The sequence below is a fragment of the Haliotis rubra genome, unplaced genomic scaffold, assembly GCF_003918875.1.
Source record: "Haliotis rubra isolate DU_JTF1 unplaced genomic scaffold, ASM391887v1 Scf27, whole genome shotgun sequence".
In the NCBI taxonomy this organism is placed as follows: domain Eukaryota; kingdom Metazoa; phylum Mollusca; class Gastropoda; order Lepetellida; family Haliotidae; genus Haliotis; species Haliotis rubra.
In genome coordinates this window covers 2,371,252-2,391,181 of record NW_025766780.1, presented here as the reverse complement: position 1 = coordinate 2,391,181, position 19,930 = coordinate 2,371,252, and the positions used below count along the sequence as shown (strand labels likewise).

The window sequence follows — 19,930 nt, the reverse complement described above, 5'->3', positions numbered from 1 at the left end:
GACATTCAGATGAAGCAGTGCAAGTAACATATGCCGCACATGTAATGGATTGTTTCTATCCGCTGCATGACTGTATAAGAATACATTCCTGATGTTACGTTCATTCCAATGTACGTACAGCTTATCGTTATATATCGTTTTTAAAAATGTATTCATTTTCCGTGTTTATTGCTGGTGTGGATATTTGTTTCGCTCAGAGTATTATTTATGGTATTGTGGTAGCTTCAGAACCGTAAACACCCTCACCATGGCAACTGTACATAAAACAGCTGCTTTTGATAGCATCTTATCTGCATTCTCCTTTCATACTGTGTATCCTGTCATTGTTGTGACGAGGAAATTCACATGCAGTTTATTGTTTCATCATCATCGTCGTCGTCGGTGTCGTTGTTGTTGTCGTCTAAATAATTAAAACTGACTGACTTATGTCACATAATCTAGTAATACAATGTGTGTGATATTACGTCGTCAGCCATTAAAGCGTCACTGACGTAAATTATTATACAGGGGCCTGGATACAGAACGGAGGTGAGGTGAAATTGGGTTTTAGCGTCGTGCTTGAGAATATTTCGTTCAAATGACGACGTGCATGCGTGTGTATGTGTATGTGCGGCTGCTTGTACTAGCCCAGACTGAAGCTGGTTTTATAGTGCTAGCCCACTGAGATACCAAGCCGCAGTGAAGCATTCATACACATTATACTGATTCCCAGCCGAACAGTAATTGTTGTATCCATTAAGGCCGAGCGCCAGGCAGGGACCAACAAGTACCATATTTTAACGTCTTTTGGTATGACGCGGTCGGAGATCTACAGAACGGAGAGTGTTTTCACCAAGTATTTGGTTCAGTTTTAAGGGCATATTAATCTTATGTGCCATATGTTAAAGCATTTAAGATAAGAAGACGAGTATAATCATTTATCGGCGACATGTATTTCCTGCAGAGATTGCACACCGTCTACGTGCATTATCTGTGATATATTATATACAGCTTACCTCACGATGCACACACGATTGGTTGAGTTAGACCTTGGAGCCTCCAAACAGGATCTCTTAATGAAAATAGACATGGTTATATATCACCATCCTCATTATTAATTGGTTTAGGATGTTGTATGGAGGATCAAGCTAATATCCTTCTTTGGTTACAGGTTTAAGTAAGGCTGGAGGGATGCGACAGTCGTGGTTTAACTGAACGGCGGGATTAAAAAGACGGACACAAAGAGACGAAACTTGACGAGGATATATCGTTAAGTATCGACAACAATCGGAATGTACGCCACCACAGCTTCATTTGGAGTACTTGTTTTATACGTCCTTCACCTTGTGAATGGAGATTTACCCGACAGATTGCGGATCGGTGAGTATTGTTAACGGTTGATCATACTTTAATCACTTTGATCAAACTTTAGTTGTGAGGAAATTTCTGGTGATATGTGTTACAATCAAGGAATGGGTCGATGGTTGAGAAACAAACTACAAACCATGCATCTGGGAATCAAAGTTAAGATCATCAAACCCTTGCAGATAAGGTCACTCACGAACACTTTCTTCGACTTCATAAGTACCATAAGCCCCCGCAAATCCAAATTATGCCTTAGTACCGCCAGTCGCGGTGATGCAATCCACCTTTAGCATAAGTACCTCAATATTTACACCCCTATATATGTCTTTGTACCGCCCCTACCTATCAGTGCGACGACCTCAGTACTGTCACTCACCATCAGTGCAATGACCTTAGTAATACCACTCACCATCAGTGTAATGACCTCAGTACCACCACTGACTAACTGTAATGACCTCAGTATCGATCACCACTCACCATCAGTGTAATGACCTCAGTACCGCCGCTCACCATCAGTGCAATGACCTCAGTGCCACCACTCACCACCACCATGACTGCCACAGTACTCACTGCCGCTCACGATCAGTGTAATGACCTCAGTACCACCGCTCACCATCAGTGTAATGACCTCAGTGCCACCACTCACCATTAGTGTAATGACCTCAGAGCCACCACTCACCATCAGTGTAATGACCTCAATGCCACCACTCACCATCAGTGTAATGACCTCAGTATCACCACTCACCATTAGTGTAATGACCTCAGTGCCACCACTCACCATCAGTGTAATGACCTCAGTATCACCACTCACCATCAGTGTAATGACCTCAGTGTCACCGCTCACCATCAGTGTAATGACCTCAGTGCCACCACTCACCATCAGTGTAATGACCTCAGCACCACCACTCATATCAGTACAATGACCTCAGTACCACCACTTACCATCAGTGTAATGACCTCAGTGTCACCGCTCACCATCAGTGTAATGACCTCAGTGCCACCACTCACCATCAGTGTAATGACCTCAGTATCACCACTCACCATCAGTGTAATGACCTCAGTGCCACCACTCACCATCAGTGTAATGACCTGAGTGTCACCACTCACCATCAGTGTAATGACCTCAGTGCCACCACTCACCATCAGTGTAATGACCTCAGTGCCACCACTCACCATCAGTGTAATGACCTCAGTACCACCACCCACCATCAGTGTAATGACCTCAGTATCACCACTCACCCTCAGTGTTATGACCTCAGTGTCACCGCTCACCATCAGTGTAATGACCTCAGTGCCACCACTCACCATCAGTGTAATGACCTCAGTACCACCACTCATATCAGTACAATGACCTCAGTACCACCACTTACCATCAGTGTAATGACCTCAGTGTCACCGCTCACCATCAGTGTAATGACCTCAGTACTGCCGCTCACCACAATTTCTACTGCACTCTTTGTACAGCTTCTTGCTGACATTATCTACACTCCTTCTCACATCAAACCTCCCCACAATCGCCACCTAGCTAAATACAGAAAGTAATGTTCATTTTAAACACTAAATAGTCCTACGTGTTTTGACGATAGAAAATATTTTATTCCATTTCAATAGTTCTGTTTATAAAGCCTTGCCACAACGACATAGCAAATGAGTCATTCGGTGCATACAGAAATATACTCACCTGGAAACACCCTTGGTAACATATGGCAAGGCGGTGGCAGAAACCAAGGCTTTGTTCTCCACACTGAATATGATAGCATAAATGGCGCTTCATGCCTGGATAACTTTATCAAATGTGTATCGAAGTGGCGCTTATTATTTTAATGACTTTATCTGTATGAAACTGTTGCATATGCACAGATCGCAATTCCTTTATCGTATTGTTTACCACTTTGTTATGGAAACTGTTACATGTGTTTTTGCAGAACTCTGGTGCAATTCCAGCAAATATATTGGCATTATAAGTGACTAATAATGTTTCCACAACCTATGTCACCCTTCCGAATGTCGGTCATTTGTCTTTTATATAGATTTTATTATTGATCTGTGTAATTCAACTGTGATCACTAAAAAGGGTTTTAGAGCACCATTTACATTCAGAATATGTTTCTATATACTTTTAACGCCTCGGCCGTTGGTATTTATTTCACATCTGTCACACATGACGAAAATGTTGCTATCTTAGAACAATAATTGTGGAATGTAATTAAGCTGTTGCGGTTGAAAGAGTGCATGTTGTATATTGTGCGACAATGTTGCTTTCAGAATTGCATCCTTTTGATAATCCAATGTTCAAATCCCAGAGTTCAAATCCCAGTTTTGCCATGTTTCAAGGTTTATCCCCACCATACATTTGTCCTTGCGTTGCACCAACGTGGTGAAGTGGTTAGAGCGTCAGCCCGGAGAGCGGAAGGTCGCGGGTTCGATCCCCGACCGTGTCATACCAAAAGACGTTAAAATGTGGTACTTGTTGGTCCCTGCCTGGCGCTCAGCATTAATGGGTACAACAAGGACTGGTTGGTTGGGATTCAGTATAATGTGTCTGAGTGGGGTATTCATGCTTCACTGCGGCTTGGTATCTCAGTGCGCTAGCACTATAAAACCAGCTTTAGTCTGGGCTAGTACAAGCAGCCGCACATACACATACACACGCATGCACGTCGTCATATGAGCGAAATATTCTCAAGCACAACGTTAAACCCAATTTCACCTCACCTCACCCCACCCTGCGTTGCACCAACGTGCTAAGCGTTCGGAATTTCCTCCCTTTAAGCTACATATCGTAACATAACTGAAATGGAGTACCAAACGGTGCTTAACTCATTCGCTCTTTTATAATACCACTGTTACTCGGGATAAATCTTCAAGGATATAACATTGATTCGCCTCGCCTATCTTGCGTCATATTCCTGCAATGACGTATTGTCACAAAGATACACCATTATGACTTATACAATGTTCATCGTGCGGTCTATGGCTGTCAACCGAGTAAACATACTCAGCATTCAGCGTTCATATTGCAGGAAACGGTGTAGAGGCTTTCATCTATAAACATTCCAACTTGACGTAAATGTTGTCACAGCAGTGTGCAACACGATAACAGAACGTTGTAGTTCGTAAGCATGGTTTTGTCATTGTAGGTATACATAACACACGAGAGTACAATCAGTGAGTGTGTGAGTATTGTTTAACACCAACTATTGGATTATTCATATGATGATAGAAGGATTACAGAAAGTGACTTTGCCTTCTACCTACGTGAGAATCCGCGCGAGAATCGAACTCGGGTGTTCGTTGTAGACAGCCAAAGATTTAACCGTTAGACTATCATACTAGCATCATCTTGTGAAGAACATTAGGACCAGTCTATTTTCAACAAAAAATCCACCGTTATCCTTCATTCCATGTTTGGGAAGGTTATTCTCTGTATTATACATGACCTTTTTTTGGAAGACGTACAAGACACACAAAATGTACTCACTCAAACCAGTACATTTATAGCGCACTAGATTTAGACATATGTATTTTATTATACCTCCATGTAACGCCATGATCTTGCCCTTGTCAAAAGATGCGTTCCCATCCTTTTGTCACGGGTTGGTCAAATGTTCCTCCATATTCCGAAAAGCGACATCCCTTTGTCCACGAAAACATGCAACGGCTTGAAAAAACAAAGTGGGAACATATTTATGCCACAAGTCGATATTAAGAATAGCAAAATTTTAATAATATTGCCATTGATCCGTAACATCTTGAAATATCCTCCTTATGTCTACCAAGTCTAAATTTTACAGAGGCCATGAAGCAACGTTTTTATCAAAGGGCTGTTTTACGTCCTTTGTAATCGTGTAATGTACGTTTGTTAAAAAATGTAAACACCAAAGGCTGAAATTGCTTGAATATTTTTTACATGAAGGGAGAGTTGAATATTAGAAAACATTCTTCTTGTAAAACAGTCATGTTGATAGTTCGTTGTCATTTTGACAGATCGAAACATGATACAGATACAGATGTTACAGACATTGTCACTGGTCTGTTGTATTTCATATCTCAGCTGGATAAAACAGGCTGAAAGAAATGGGCTATTTGGGCTATTTGATGATATTTCAACAATAGACGGCCATCGATATATCAGAAGGTTACACGTCACGTGTCGTCAATTTACCAATCCGTGCATTCAGCCATCAAAATGTTTCATACCCCTACTGTTCTCTTGTAGCCTTGACCCAAGCCCTACTTTCTGATGCTGTCGTAAACGCGACACTGGCTTCATTGGCATGGCCACCATTTACACAGAAATTCCCAGACAAAAACTCCAAACATATTGTCCTCAGACAAGATCGTGGCTCAGTGTTCAGTCATGTCACCAGTGGCCTCATTAAAGTAAATCATGTGTCATGAGACGTAACATCGTAAGACTGAAATGTAAACCTTCATACACAACGTCGCCAGTTATTCCACACCATGTATAGCTTTTCAGGACTGACTAAACATCATCTCTTAGGCATTAGAACCTGAGTTTGAAAACTGCTCTAGCTGTGATTGACGTCTATTAGTATAATAAATAACAGTTAATATGATCTGATCTGTTTGTCACCGGATGGTTTTTACATCATGTTTGCACTTTTGTTGCAGTTAAAATCATCATCCCTGCTCGCGCTCTTCAATGTCAGACAATTGCGTATTTCCTGCTAAACACAGCGTGATTACATCAGGTTTTTCATTTGTAAATCATGCGCCCAAAGTCAAATATTTACAGACTCCTGTGTTTACTTTTGATCAACAAAATGTTATTGCTTCGTCTCCGCTTAACTCTGACTTTCAAAGTCAAATACCCTCAGCTTTCTCCATTTACCTTTGCAAAATGGTCTGGCATGGAAAAGATCCACGCGCCCAATTGTACATTTATTCACTGACTTTGTTTGAGTTCTTTAAATATTGAAGACTTACGAGGATTCCGTCAGTGCCCCTCGCGACTGACAACGTTGAAACAATAAGGCGGTTCCAATGCTATCAGTAGACGTCGATTGAGCGAAGACGCCGCTGACGCCTTTCATGCCAATATACGTCATGTGGTGATACAGACAGACGGTGTTTGCTCACAGTAACCATGCTTATATTAATACTGACCTTAAACTCTCGATCAACCCCATCTTCAACTGCGTTATTTTAGGTTTAGGGCTAAGCCTCAGTCTATAGGCAGATTGAGTGGTTTTCTTGAATATGAAATAGACTTGAATCCCCCGAGAGTTAGACGTATATGATTGTCTAGTTTTCCCAGTCTAAGCCATATTCTCAACAGATCCAGCCTATGGCGTATCTGGCCGATGTCTAGCGATAATTTCCCCGTTGTCTTTGTAATGCATATTCAAGATAATGCTTCCCTTCTTATGGCTCCGTTGAGGGAAACGAGGTCCCAAGGTTGATGTGTGTTTTGTGACTGTAGGCAGATGCAATGGTGTTAGGTCGAAATTACTGGAGATATTGGTTGACACGAGTTAGCATATATGAATGTTTTGTCAAACACGTTCTACATGTTGTTAGCCGTGCTTGGCTCACCACAAGAGACTTCAACATGATTTCGAGGCTCACTGTGGCCATGTTCGAGTAGCCGACTTAGGATTTAAGTATTTAGTTTTCATCTTCCAGTGATACGCATTCGTATGTGATTCCGAACGGTTTTGCATCACTCGATCAACCTTATGCCAATCTACATGCACAGGTTCCCACTTGAGTTGAAAAACTATATACATAAGGTATCCGATGTTTAGCAGTAAGATCATCAGATCATCGTTGAGCAATCACCATGATGCAATATCACCACTTCATTCAAATATTGCTTCAGGAAATGTTACATATGATAATGTACCCGTACAGATTCTAGATACAATTTATTATTGATCTTCAGTAACCAATACTTGAATAAGATACGACTAACCGGACCGGGTCAATTTCGCTGACTGGTTGATGTGTGTCATATCCAAACTACACAGATCGATGCTCATGATGTCAATCACTTGCTCTCACCAGACTCGATTATTTACAGACCGACATCAAAAGCTGGCAAAGAGTTGAGTGCTGCTTTAAACAAAAACTAATATCATATAATAATCCAGCATATTAATCATATGATGCCAAGAGAGAGAAACATACATCTCATATTGAATAACCATGCCAGTGATTATTGCAATATGAGCCACGTGATACCATTCAGCATACGTTTAATAGTGTATCCCAGGCGTGGCACGTGCTCCCCATGTGGTCTGTAACCTATAGAATCATATCATATACGCATCACTGTTGTTTACCCAGCGTGGAAACATTTGACTGCAGGCTGTTTCTCAGAATCTTCAACTGATACGTTGAAGCTGATGATGTGACTATGGGATCTCATGCTACAAATTTTATCGATTGTATATATTCATATCCACCTTTCACAACATTCAGTCAGATGAGGTGTGATATGTGGAGAGAGCGTCAGTTCTATTCGTGGCCTGATTCAACATTTTTGCATATGGCTTCCTCACGAAGAATGTTTGAGCGTGTGGCCCGTTGTGATTCATATGGTGTGGGAGTCTGAGCTTTTCAACATCAGCAGCACCGAGCCTAGCGTTATGTTAGGATTGTGTCCACCATGTATAATCCCCAAACACAGCCATCATACTTGATTATGGACTACATTAAACAAATATTCGGAATACTTTGAAGAGCATAGTGTCCTTGATATTGCTGTTCAGGGAAACATGCTTTGTAACCTTTCTCTTTGAAGTTTAACAGTATTTCTAATCAATGATTTGTCATTTTCAAACAATTTGCTAAATCCTCTTTCAGAAAACCATTTTCGGAAAAGGACACAATAGCAGCGAACATCTGTCTAGACATAAATATTTAATACCTTTAGTATGATTGATACGATTCGAAAAAATTTGTTGACAAAATGATACAGAGGTTCAGGGGTCACTTTCCGAAGGGCTTGGTTTTTGTGCATCCTTAAATGATTTGCGTTTGCGTTTAATAGCGGTGATAGAAATAGGTAAAATATTGAAAATACTGTACACATGCCCTCTCTTGGTATTTCAACAAATTTGACATCCTTTATACTATCCAGATAATTGTATTTACATTAATGTTTGTATATTGCTGGTGTAGAAGCGATGCATCCCCGAAGGAAGCTTGGTTTTCTTTTAAAATGTATGTAGCATTTTCTGTCTGGCAGATACAGGGGCCTACGGGAGGCCAGCACGAGCCCTGATAGGTAGTTGAGCTGCCTGGAATTGCAAATGGAAATTTTGTATGACAAACCTTTTACACATCAGCTACGGTGCATAAAAAGTATGTGGGTTTTTTATACAAAAAAACATTTTCAAACTTTTTCATGAATATTTACAAAATGCTGATTCCAACGTGTTGTTGATCTGTAAGTTAATGTACCAATCGATATATTATATGTTATTGCAAGCATGTGTCCATTGTAAACATAAAACCTACAGATAACATGTAGATATGCATCCAAACTGGTTTTGTGATATCAAAACTGACAAATAGTTTGTTCTGTCATCAGAATTGGCGGTGGAATCTTGGCACGGTATGTGGATCAAAACAGATACAAAGTAAATGAATAAAACATGTTATTGATCTTCCTTCAGAAACAAAAGACCTGAAATTTGTACGATGTATGTGGCATCACAACGTCATTCATTTCATTCAAGGCACCGAGGAGAACAAAATACATCTTGTTTCATATGTTGGAATTCAAATTTGTTCAAAACACTTCTCTAAATACACCAGCCGTATTAAGTATTATGAGGCGATGTCAAAAGTCATGAAGAAAGTGATCGAACGTTTTCGACAGCCATGAAGAGAGTGTTGTCACGCATTCCGAATCTGTGAGGAAAGTGATCTGACGCATTCCGAATCTGTGAGGAAAGTGATCTGACGCATTCCGAAGCTGTGAGGAAAGTGATCTGACGCATTCCGAAGCTGTAAGGAAAGTGATCTGACGCATTCCGAAGCTGTAAGGAAAGTCATCTGACGCGAAACTGTGAGGGAATGATGCTAGCTGTGAAGAAAGTGATCTGACGCATTCCGAAGCTGTAAGGAAAGTGATCTGACGCATTCCGAAACTGTGAGGGAAGTCATCTGACGCATTATGATGCTATGAAGAAAGTGGCCTGATGCATTATGTAAAAGGAGATGGGACGTATTATGAAGCTGAGTTGATGAAAGGGATAGGATACACTAAGTAGATGAATAGAAAGAGACTTTAAATATTTTTTTCGCACGCACACTGCGTTTAGTGGCTCAGCTCATTACTCTGTAGCAAACTTATACATTTTGCACGACATAACAAGGAGGTATCAAGTAAGATTTACTTATACATCGCAAAGTTGATATCTTGATATCTGTTACAATTATTCACTGATTGGACGTAACGGGTGAGGCTACCCAATAATAGCAGTTACTCTTAAATCGCTTACCAGAAAATAAACGGTAGAAAGTTTGCACACTTACAGGGTTGTATTGTTTTATACTGGTACCTTGTCTCGCTGAGAAAATCTGGGTTGATCAACTGTGATACCTAATTCACTGGGAATTAACCTCATGTATACATATTGGATATATGGTAATTAAATAAGGACATACTACATCACAATACTGTTGGGAAATCACCCTAGAAATGGTTTTCATGGAGACAGCTAATGCAGGAGTTCTGCTTGATAAGTAAGTCATCAATCAAATGTTTTTTAAAAACACAGCAAGCGCCAAAAGAAGTACATCACTCGTATGCTGGGAGAAACGTGGATGCTATATCAAATTGTCATCCTGTTAGAGAGATTCCTTTGGTTGTGATACTGCTGCAAACAAACGAATACAACACCTAAAATTGCAAATATATACATGTGGTGCTGTATTGACAATGTCACGCATAGTTTCATATGTCACTGTAGGATTCTGGACTAATCAGTCATCACAACACAGCGAGACAGAACCTAGTTTGTTATTCACAACGTTAGACGTTAGACGTTAGAGTGTCAGAGGGTGCGAGAGAGTTGTTTGGACAGTATTTTCAGTTTTAAATATTTTGGGAAGAAAACCGGAAGTGACGCAAGTCGTGGATGTTTTCAAATTTTGGAGATTTCTCCGACACTAGTATGGCGCAAACAGACGAATGATCATTACCAGAACTCGTGGATTCGAAACTCCAAACAGCGGATCCTGGTTACTAATGCATACCCTGGCATAGTCGAAATGACAACCGTGTCCTCTGACTGTGTGCTCTGAGTGACAACTGCGTCCTCTGACTGTGTCTCCCTAGTTGCGTAGATTGATGTTCATGCTGTTGATCCCTGGATTGTCTGGTTCCAGACTCGATTATTTACAGACCGCCGCCATATAGCTGGAATATTGCTAAGTGCAGCGTAAAACTAACTCGCTCACTCACTCTGACTGTGTCTCTGAGTGACACCCGTGTCCCTGACTGTGTGCTCTGAGTGACAACTGCGTCCTCTGACTGTGTCTCTGAGTGACACCGTGTCCTCTGACTGTGTGCTCTGAGTGACAACTGTGTCCTCTGACTGTGTCTCTGAGTGACACCGTGTCCTCTGACTGTGTGCTCTGAGTGACAACTGTGTCCTCTGACTGTGTCTCTGAGTAACACCGTGTCCTCTGACTGTGTGCTCTGAGTGACAACTGTGTCCTCTGACTGTGTCTCTGAGTGACACCGTGTCCTCTGACTGTGTGCTCTGAGTGACAACTGTGTCCTCTGACTGTGTCTCTGAGTGACACCGTGTCCTCGGACTGTGTGCTCTGTGTTCTGTGTTCTAATGCTGTAAAGTCTGCAGCTTCATATGACGCTATTCTCAAACGAGAGTAAAGACATTAAAATGATGATACCATCAGGAATGAAAAGTCCTTGGGTTCAGTATGGCTAAACGATATCCATTTATTATATCTAAACGTCTCGGAGGAAAAGATGCACTGCTACTTTACCGGGGAGTTATATATAAAGATAGCTCCAACGGTAAAATTGATGCCGTCATGAAATGCCAAAACACATGAAACTACTATAAAGCTGAACTTCGCATGTTCGACTCAGATGAGGATGTTTAATTATAACGGTAGCCTTGAAAATGAAGCCAGACTTTAATATTGATTGTATTTTCTCGAGTGTTGTACAGTATTATACTGTGGTCAGAATGTTCAATGTTTGTTTGTGTATGTAAATTAAAAACGATATTAACAACGCATGGGATGATTACCCTTTTCTCTGTCATGTACGCACAATTTCACAGGATTCGGTTAGAGTATGTTGGTAGTGACATTTCAGCGATTTTTATTTACCAAGAGCTACCATTTTCCACAGACATGATGGGTTCCATCAATGCATGGTTTGATTTTGTTTGTGGTCGTGCTATAATAAGCAGACCAGGTTGAAACCATATATATATGAGAAGCAAGGACTTCACACCAGTCTAATGTGAGAGTTGAGTTAAGGTCCTAATGGCAGCCATCAGTAAGTAGTGAAGATACGTGTTGTCGACCCGAGTGTCAGAACGCAATGACCTTTTTCAGTAGCGGTGACGTCTACACGTTATGAAATGAGTGGACAGATTCTGCACTCATTACAGCGTAGGGAGGCATTAACTGAGATTTGAAAGACTCTTAATTCTGAGAACAAGTATCCACTTCAAGGAACATTGAAGGACAGAGGATCAGGGCACGTCAATAACTTAGCACCCTCACTGACATTGCCCGAACCTTTCCTCCAAACTGTTAATATACAAGCGTCCATGTGGAATATTTATTAACGGTCGTTGGCACGAAATCAATATGAGTGACTACACCACCGACTTATAGTCATCCCGCTACTTCTACTTAATGCTATGGTGTTTGCTCTCGAGATTTACTTGGCCTTTTATTAGTTAGGGAAATTTTCATGTTCGTAAAGGCACGTCACTTTGTCATAATTCAATTTAGGAAATTATCTGCAAGTAAATATTGTGATACCGAAGTTAATATGTTACAGTTTCCAATCCCATTGTGTTGTTGGATTTATTCTTCCAAAAGCAATGAAATCTCTGTATTCTGAAGGATAATTCACCGTGAAATCAATAAAGGGATTAACAGTGTTTGACGATAATGCTTCATATACGTTTTGGAATAATGATTATCATGGCATGGCATGGCACTGGGCTCACTAAATGATCAACCGACATGCATTAATCATACCTATTTTACATACCATTATCATTATATTGTGACGGTGATCAACTGATGGCTCATGACATCGATATTTCAGATTAGTACCTTGGCTTTTGCTAACCTCTCATTGACCCCATAATTGGAGTGTTTCGCTGACAATGTGACGTTAGGGTCTGAAATAGACATCGTTGAGCATTGACAAAAACAAGTGATGGATCGTTGATAATGGAAGATGCCAGACCAAATGATCTTATTTGTTTGAAAGTAATTACAACCAGACATAGTGTGTGCATATCGTCAAAAGATGAACCCATTTTTGGGGTCTCTTGCTAAATGGTACAACAACATAACAACTGGACCTCGTATAATGTACAATATTGTTGAGAAATTGTTAATCCACAAAAGATAAATTCTTATTTGATCACTGGTAAGTTTTACTGGTGAGTAATGATTTGTGAAGATGAAGGCCCAGGATGTGCTCCATTCTTGTTCTGGACAGATCTTCAAGTACTAACCCATGTCAAGCAATACCATTTATTTTACATCAAATAGTACCAGTCCAGTTGTTTATCATCACCAATTCGTATTGCTGTGCGTATATAATGTGTTTGCAGTAAAATATATTATCTCCGTTTGGTGATCTCGAAGGTATCTGAGACAGTTTTAATCCTGCAAGTAGGAAGTTTGGTTACTAGTGCGGAACGAGAAAAGCAACATGATATGTAGTTTATTCTCTTTATACCGTTCGTTAATCAAAGTATTTTCCTGTTTTAATCTTTGTGAAACTCGTAGTCTTTGATAGAGTAAATTACAATCTATGCACTACCAACGTATACAATACAGTTACCAATGATGTAATTGTAGTAATAATTCTTGGTAAATGTAGCTGAATGTTGCGTTAAATTAATTCAATACATTTTTCTGTTCACACAGTCTAACTAATTATATTAGATATGAAATACTTTTTCGTGTTGTTAGTATTAATTTTAGCCAATTTCTTATCATAAGCAAAATCATTTCTGCATGTAATCCTCTAAACAGGTGCATATATAAATAGAAAGTGTATATGATTAACTTCTTATTGTTACAACTGATTTACTCTAATATAATTCCAGTTTGCTTCTTTGTGGCGTTTTTAATCAATTCTACTAAGCAATCATTTCGTTGTTCAAACGGTAACCATGAATCTTGCGTCAGTACAAATTTGTCGAATGGATATATTTTTCTTCTTTTGATATCTTTATCACAAAAGAATCCACAAAGCTCCTTCACTGAGATTTGTGTTGTGTTCAGTCTATGGTCAGTTTTTCATCGTAAATAGTCATTACGAGACAACAGATTAAAATGATGTGTATAGTTCTTTGTAGTCCAGGAATATATATAGCTCTTTATACAGATTTATGACACTCTTGTTTATTATGATACATTACTGAGAGGAAATAACAGCAGGTATATCAGCATTTTGACTACAATTACGGTTCGTTTTATTTCAGAATTTCCATTAATGGATGAACGAAAGATGCACCTAGCACAGATAATCACGCAAATCTATTGAAATTCATGCAGATCTGTCTAGCGTTGTTCCATCCGACGTTAATTATGATTTATTGTTGCAATCCTTTATCGTAGATAATGCTCACGTCTAGAACCTTTAGCTCTAAGAATCGTCAGTCACTGATAACGCGAAGCAGAAAGAATTATTGCCACATCAGTTGACCCCATTTCCTTCTTCAAGAACTTCACGACGAAACGAGGAGATGTTCGACTGTTATTATAATTAGATATGAGTTCAACATCTAAAATGTTGTCCTATTGTACTTTGATTCGTGTCACTGTTAGAAATATAAGATATATATGGTGTTTGAAATTCCCTTTACCGACAGAAGCCACATTACTTCTGATCTTGTTAAACTACAGAGCAATCACACTGTTCCATCTTAGTTCAATAGTTCTACAATACAATAATACAATGCAATACAATACAATGCATATACATTGCATGCACAGACACCGGCTGTTCGTTCATAACCCCAAGGAATCACCACATAGGTACAATGTGTGCAGCCCATTTCTGGTGTCCCCTGAAATGATATTACTGAGATGCTGCGGAGTAAAACCTAATTCACTCACTCATTCACTCATAACTCCGAACTGTTTACTCGTTCTTCAATGCAGGATGGAAGCTGAAATATTGTATTTCCTCTTACTTTTATGTCAAAATTATAGATGATCCGCGAAAGAACTACATGTAGATACATCTATATTTCTTTCCGTAGTGATTACGTTTAGACAAGCAGACAGTTAACATAAAAATACACTTTACAGCCAGCATACTATATCGGTATCCTAGGAATGGGTATATGTTGGGTCAGAGCCATCATACTGAAAAGTGTATCTGTCGAAATGTCTACATTTAACAAGTTCTGTAACCGGCTGCTCCGTGTTTTCAGGCGCACTGTTTGAGAAGGAGCATGATGGCCAGCGCCAGGCGTTTGAATGGGCTGTAGAAAAGATCAACCTCAGGAACGACGTCCTTGGCAACACCATCGTGGTGGTGGACGACCAAGAGGTCTTGGAGCAGGACAGCTTCAGTGCTCAAAGAAAAGGTAAGCTTCCTCGTTCATTGCTGACATCTACAGTTGCCAGTGCCACCACAGAGTTCTTGAGGATTTCAGATTGCTTTGTTTCTTAATTTTTCAAACACATGATAAGATTTAAAATTAAAAGAGGCTTTCCAATCATTATCCTTTATCAATATCATTCAAGATTATGTATATTTTATGCCGTGTTGCTTTTTCCGAAACAAGGAGATTACGCCATGGAATCCGGTTAAACTTGAACTCTTTTCAGAAAGTTATCTTCAAATCATTTCAAAGTCCATACAATCCTAAATATTGTCGATATAAGGTCACCCTGTTACGAGGTGTTCAAAACTTGTAGGCTTTTTATATTGACAGTAAAGGTCAACCCTAAAATTGACTTTCCAAGATGGTTGTTAGTTTGTGTAAGTGTTTATGCTGCTCTTCCTTAGAGACTTCTGCGTCCGTCCACACACTCTCACACACACACACACACACACACACACACACACACACACACACACACACACACACACACACACACACACACACACACACACACACACACACATACACACACACACACACACACACATATTTGTTTCTACCATATATATATATTTCGAGATCACAAAACAACCTATCTTGGTACAACCTATCTTGTCGGAAACCATACAATATAGTTGGTGTGGCTACCAGACACCAATGTCACCTTGTCCTTCGACTCATGCCCCCACGAACATGATCAGTAATAATAGAAAATGCTTGGCACCACTGCAGTTGGTTATACATGTATTCCATGCTATTCTTCACATCCTGCACACCAGATTTTATCATCAATACTATTTGACCCTTGTCTCGACTCCTCAATTGTGTCAGTTTACACTGGGCCTGGGCGCCCTGTATGGCGGCATCGACCTCCGGTTTCAAGAGGCCCGCCCCCGATAACCAATACCGATTCCCTTCCCCCCTTTTGGTCTTTTCCGAACCTATTTACAGTAGTCCCATCGCTACCCTCCAGTGTTTGGACAAGCTGTCGACTCGATTTACCCGAAAAAAACGGTGGAAAGGATGCCCATGATTTTAAGATTTGAATCCAGTTACGTCTTCCATAATCGATGATTCTAGCTTGGAGGTGATTGGTGCGATTACGAATATGAGGAAATAGCTTGAAGAGGAAAAGCTTTTAACTTTGACTAATATAAAATCGAAGAATTCGCGCCTTGTCCTCTTATGCGATGTGACAATTTTACTAAAGGCAGGGAAACTGTAAATCAAGACGTGGCAAGTCCTGGAGGTAAAGGAAGTGAGCCCAATGTCTCATTCATTGCTCACAGGGCTTTTCGTAAGCTCAATGCTCCCACCTTAGGGACACTGTCAAATTCGTTTAATGTAAGTTGGTGTTCTTGTACCACTGAAATCAATGCAATAAATAGTGTCCTTTTTCAATATGCTCTTTAGTTACATAGAGGTGGATGTTGAGTTCTATGTGTTGCAATTGAAAGTAATGATGTCAAGAAAAATGAAACAGCTTGGTGACAAAACCATTATGTTTTATTACAAAGCCTTAACCAATAACCTTAGAGTCGTACGTGTTTTCACAAGTAACTCAAGAACATTCTGATGTATTATCACGTAATTCTCGAATGTATCCTCGCAGATGTTGAACTGCAACTTCATATTGTGAAGCTGGTAGAATCTTGGGGATTTTGGAATGCATATTATTAATTATGACACATTTCTGGTCGGATTTCTATATACACTGGGGGCGGCGGGGTAGCCTAGTGGCTAAAGCGTTGGCTCGTCGCGCCGAAGACCCGGGTTCGATTCCCCACATGGGCACAATGTGTGAAGCCCATTTCTGATGTCCCCCGCCGTGATATTGCTGGAATATTGCTAAAAACGGCGTAAAACTAAACTCAGTCAGTCAGTCTATATACACTGAAACGTATATTTTGCATTGTGTCAGTTTCAAATCATCAATGTAATCATTTTCATTCTAGCCTCTCTCTCTCTCTCTCTCTCTCTCTCTCTCTCTCTCTCTCTCTCTCTCTCTCTCTCTCTCTCTCTCTCTCTCTCTCTCTCTATATCTCTATATATATATATATATATATATATATGGGGTAGCTCATAGAAAGTAAGCGTTGGTTCATCACAGCAAAGACCAAGTTCGATTCCCTACATGATTACACAGTAAGTTTATGGTAACCTCTGCCCTAGTATTGCTGGAGTATTGCAAAAATTAGCCCCCCAAACACTATTGTTTGGTCATAGGTACCAATCTCAACTGGCATGCACATCCCGTTTCTTTCCAAAACATGTGCTTTGTTAACGGAAGGAATGTTATTGGTCAAGCCCAACTGTTCAAACATCGATACTCCCTACTCTATCGATAAGTGTGAGCAGAGATAATACCAGCCTTCCTGAACATGGTCTCGTCATAATTCCAAATTGTATATTCTTGACCAGCAGGCTTTGTACAGTTTACACTGCTGCACTGAATGTTGTTTGACCATAGTTGGTCCAGGAACAAGGTTATAGATTGGGCAAACAACCGATCACATTCATCCCAGCTGACAATGACCGTGGTCCAGGGATCTAAGTGAATTACCCTTATTGCTTTATCAGAATACGGCGGGGACCTTCATCATTACTGCAATTATGCATTAGAAACATTCACTCCAACATGCTCACAATACAAGAGAAGAATAGCCTTGATTCCTCAATTTTGACAGATTTCGGGTGTAATTGCTACACATATCTGGCATTTGAAACTTAGCCTGTCCTCCAAAAATCGATCCCATTCCGTGAACTTAGAATGGCTGGAAAACTGTCCACTTACGTCTGATAACAAGACGCCATGTTTGATAGGCCCTTTTCATTTGCAAGACAGCCACCCTCGTCTGTTAGTTCCCGATGCACTTAGCCTGACAACACTTTTATTCATGCAATCGCTGTGTTCATCCTACAAAGTCAGTTCCTTTGACGAAGCTATATATTGAGAGCACTCTCAGCGTCTCGATACTGTACTACAGATCAGCAACATAATAAACCTTTCTTTTTTCGGTGCAGTGATGCCAGTGGCACGTGAAAACCCATGCAGTCCATGAGAGGCGTGAATCTAGCTTAGGCCTGCTTGCGTATACATAACTTTGTGATGCTTTAACGTAACAATTTTAGTGTTGATTGATTTCTTACAAATATTTACATTTCGAGAAATTTTACTTAATGACAAGTTTTTCCACTTACAGTTGATGTGACTTTATTGTGGTTATTGCAGTTTCTAGAAGTTGGTGACAGCGCGTGCGATTAACTTTCAGAATTCCAATTTGACTTGCTGAACTATTCGGAAACCTTTACAGTTCAAAGGATGCGATCCAAAATATTGGCGCCAACACGTCTTTCGCCTAGCAGAGAGCATGGTCAAATTTCACCAATTCACTTTCTGAATATACGTTAAGTTCCAATGTTTTCTCATGTGTGAGTGAGTGTCGTTTTTTCTTGGCTCTGAGTAATAGCCCAGCAACATCACGGCGGGGGAGAACCAATGCTTTTCAAACATAATCTGTCGTGGGGAGTCGATTCCGTGTCTTCTTCGTCACAATTGGCAACAGGAACCACTGGGCTACCCTTATCGACCCTGCTCGTACGAAGGTTCTCAACTAGCCAGAAATTGAAGTTTGTCTGATGAATCATTGAAAGCAACATAACCTATAAACCTGTAAAAATATGTTATCAAATTAGATTCATGTTAACAATGGTTTCAATGTTATCAGTACAGACTGACGTCCGTTAATATCAACATATTTCCTTGAATAGCCTTTACACATGCCAATATGATTCATAACAATCCCCCATAGGAGTACGGGGGTAAAATATGTTCTCAGCACCCCATTGCTAGTCGTAAGAGGTGACAAAACGGGAAACCCATTGGGGTTGCGGGTTAGCTATGCTGATATGAAAAGGCCATTTACTGGACTGGATTGGAAGGCAAGGTTGTCAATACACTTCAACAGGACTTATCTTTGTTGATACTGTCAATCACAGAATTGTAATGTCATGTCTTGGATTCCTGACAGCAGTTGTAAAAGACAAACGCCCTCTCATACGCACACACATGCACCCTTGTGCGTACACACATACCAATCACAATTGACGTTCAGCAACGTTCATGGCTTCACAATAACATCATGATATAGCACCAGGACACACATGGCACCATCAATTGTAACAGATCACACGATTGATTTATAGCGTACCAGATCATATGCGCATATTGTTTCAGTACTTATTGCATTTTTTCCATGCATAATCATATACATTACATGTGTAACCAAGTGCGAGTGTACAGCTGTTGCATAGGTGTAGATTAAAAATCCTTGAGCTCCTTTACTCTGCTCCGACTAAACAATGCTACTACTTGTGCATTTGGAATGTGGATGGTGACAAATGTTGGTCAGGTCAAATTTGTGTGCTTGAAATGGAGATGACGTTTTCAATAACATGCACATGTGTTATACACGTGCAATGGAGATTATTGTGTTTGCATCTTCAAAGAAGAAAATGGAGCTGGTGCGTAACAAATAATGAACTTGAACTATGATTTACTATATTTGTAATACATTTGGAGTGTTTATAGGCCGCCGCCGTGTTGGTCTAGTGCATGGCGTGTTGGCGTCAAACAAATAACGAATACTTAATTTTGTATGCTGATTGTGTGAGTGATGATAGCTACGGTTAGGGCAGGATATACTTACCCGTTTCAGTAACTGTTCTGTATATGTATATAAATATCTGCATTTGTT

At 40.2% G+C, this 19,930-nt stretch overlaps 1 protein-coding gene across 7 annotated transcripts in view; it reads left to right on the top strand.

The window, feature by feature from the left end:
- Positions 1–19,930, top strand: part of LOC124280569 (glutamate receptor ionotropic, kainate 2-like) — a 120,984-nt gene that overhangs the window by 76,051 nt on the left and 25,003 nt on the right. For all 7 annotated transcript variants that reach the window (XM_046716525.1, XM_046716527.1, XM_046716531.1 and 4 more), the window contains 2 exons: positions 1,151–1,359; positions 14,997–15,152. In XM_046716525.1, coding sequence (XP_046572481.1) covers positions 1,272–1,359; positions 14,997–15,152 — 244 coding nt within the window. In that variant the 5' untranslated portion in view covers positions 1,151–1,271. The remainder of the gene's footprint in view (positions 1–1,150; positions 1,360–14,996; positions 15,153–19,930) is intronic.